Below are 616 nucleotides of genomic sequence, written 5' to 3' on the forward strand. Positions count from 1 at the left end.
GCGGGCCCGGGCGGGCGGGCGCTCCTGGGAGGCGGCGGCTGCACCGGTCCCGCCGCCTGAAGGAAGCCAACGGGATGTTGTTACGGAACCAGCGGATCCAGAGCAACCCCGGAAGTGAAAAGGAACCAGGGGAAGAGAGGAACAGGAGGTGACAATAGCAACGAAGGCTTGGCGACGGGAGCCGCGAGGGGCCAGTTCCGGNCGATCCGGCCCAGTTTTCTTGCAAGCAGGTAGCTCCAGCGGCCCCCTGGCTTCCCCCCTCTCCGTCCTGCTTTTCCACGGGCGTCCCCTTCTTTCTCCGAGTGTGCCTGTGGTCTGGACCTCCCTCCATCCCACAGCGCCTTCCTGCCCGTGGCTTTTAGTTTTAACAGTTTGTTATTGATTACTTTGATAGGAACAGGTAACGCTCCTATAGCTCGCACTGTGTGCCAGGCGTGGCGCTAGAAGCTTCTTATATGCGTTAAAGAGTTCAATCTTTGGAATAACCCTAAGCTAGGTCTTACCTAGGTCATCTGTTCGCCAGTCAGGAAACGGAGGCCCTTGAGACCTTAAGTAAATTGCCGAAGGATACGAAGACGGAAAGCAAATTGCCTGATTCTAGACCGAGCTCTTTTAA

The 616-nt window shown here is 56.7% G+C and overlaps 1 protein-coding gene across 1 annotated transcript in view; it reads right to left on the bottom strand.

Annotated features, from left to right (window-relative positions):
• The window catches only part of BOD1L1 (biorientation of chromosomes in cell division 1 like 1), a 53417-nt gene extending 53086 nt beyond the window's left edge, over positions 1-331 (bottom strand). The window contains exon 1 of the mRNA XM_077750391.1: positions 45-331. Within this exon, the coding sequence (XP_077606517.1) occupies positions 45-331 (287 nt within the window). The remainder of the gene's footprint in view (positions 1-44) is intronic.
• Positions 332-616: the final 285 nt, after the last annotated feature.

The sequence above is a fragment of the Crocuta crocuta genome, unplaced genomic scaffold (genome assembly GCF_008692635.1).
Source record: "Crocuta crocuta isolate KB4526 unplaced genomic scaffold, BGI_CrCroc_1.0 scaffold179, whole genome shotgun sequence".
NCBI classification, from domain to species: Eukaryota; Metazoa; Chordata; class Mammalia; order Carnivora; family Hyaenidae; genus Crocuta; species Crocuta crocuta.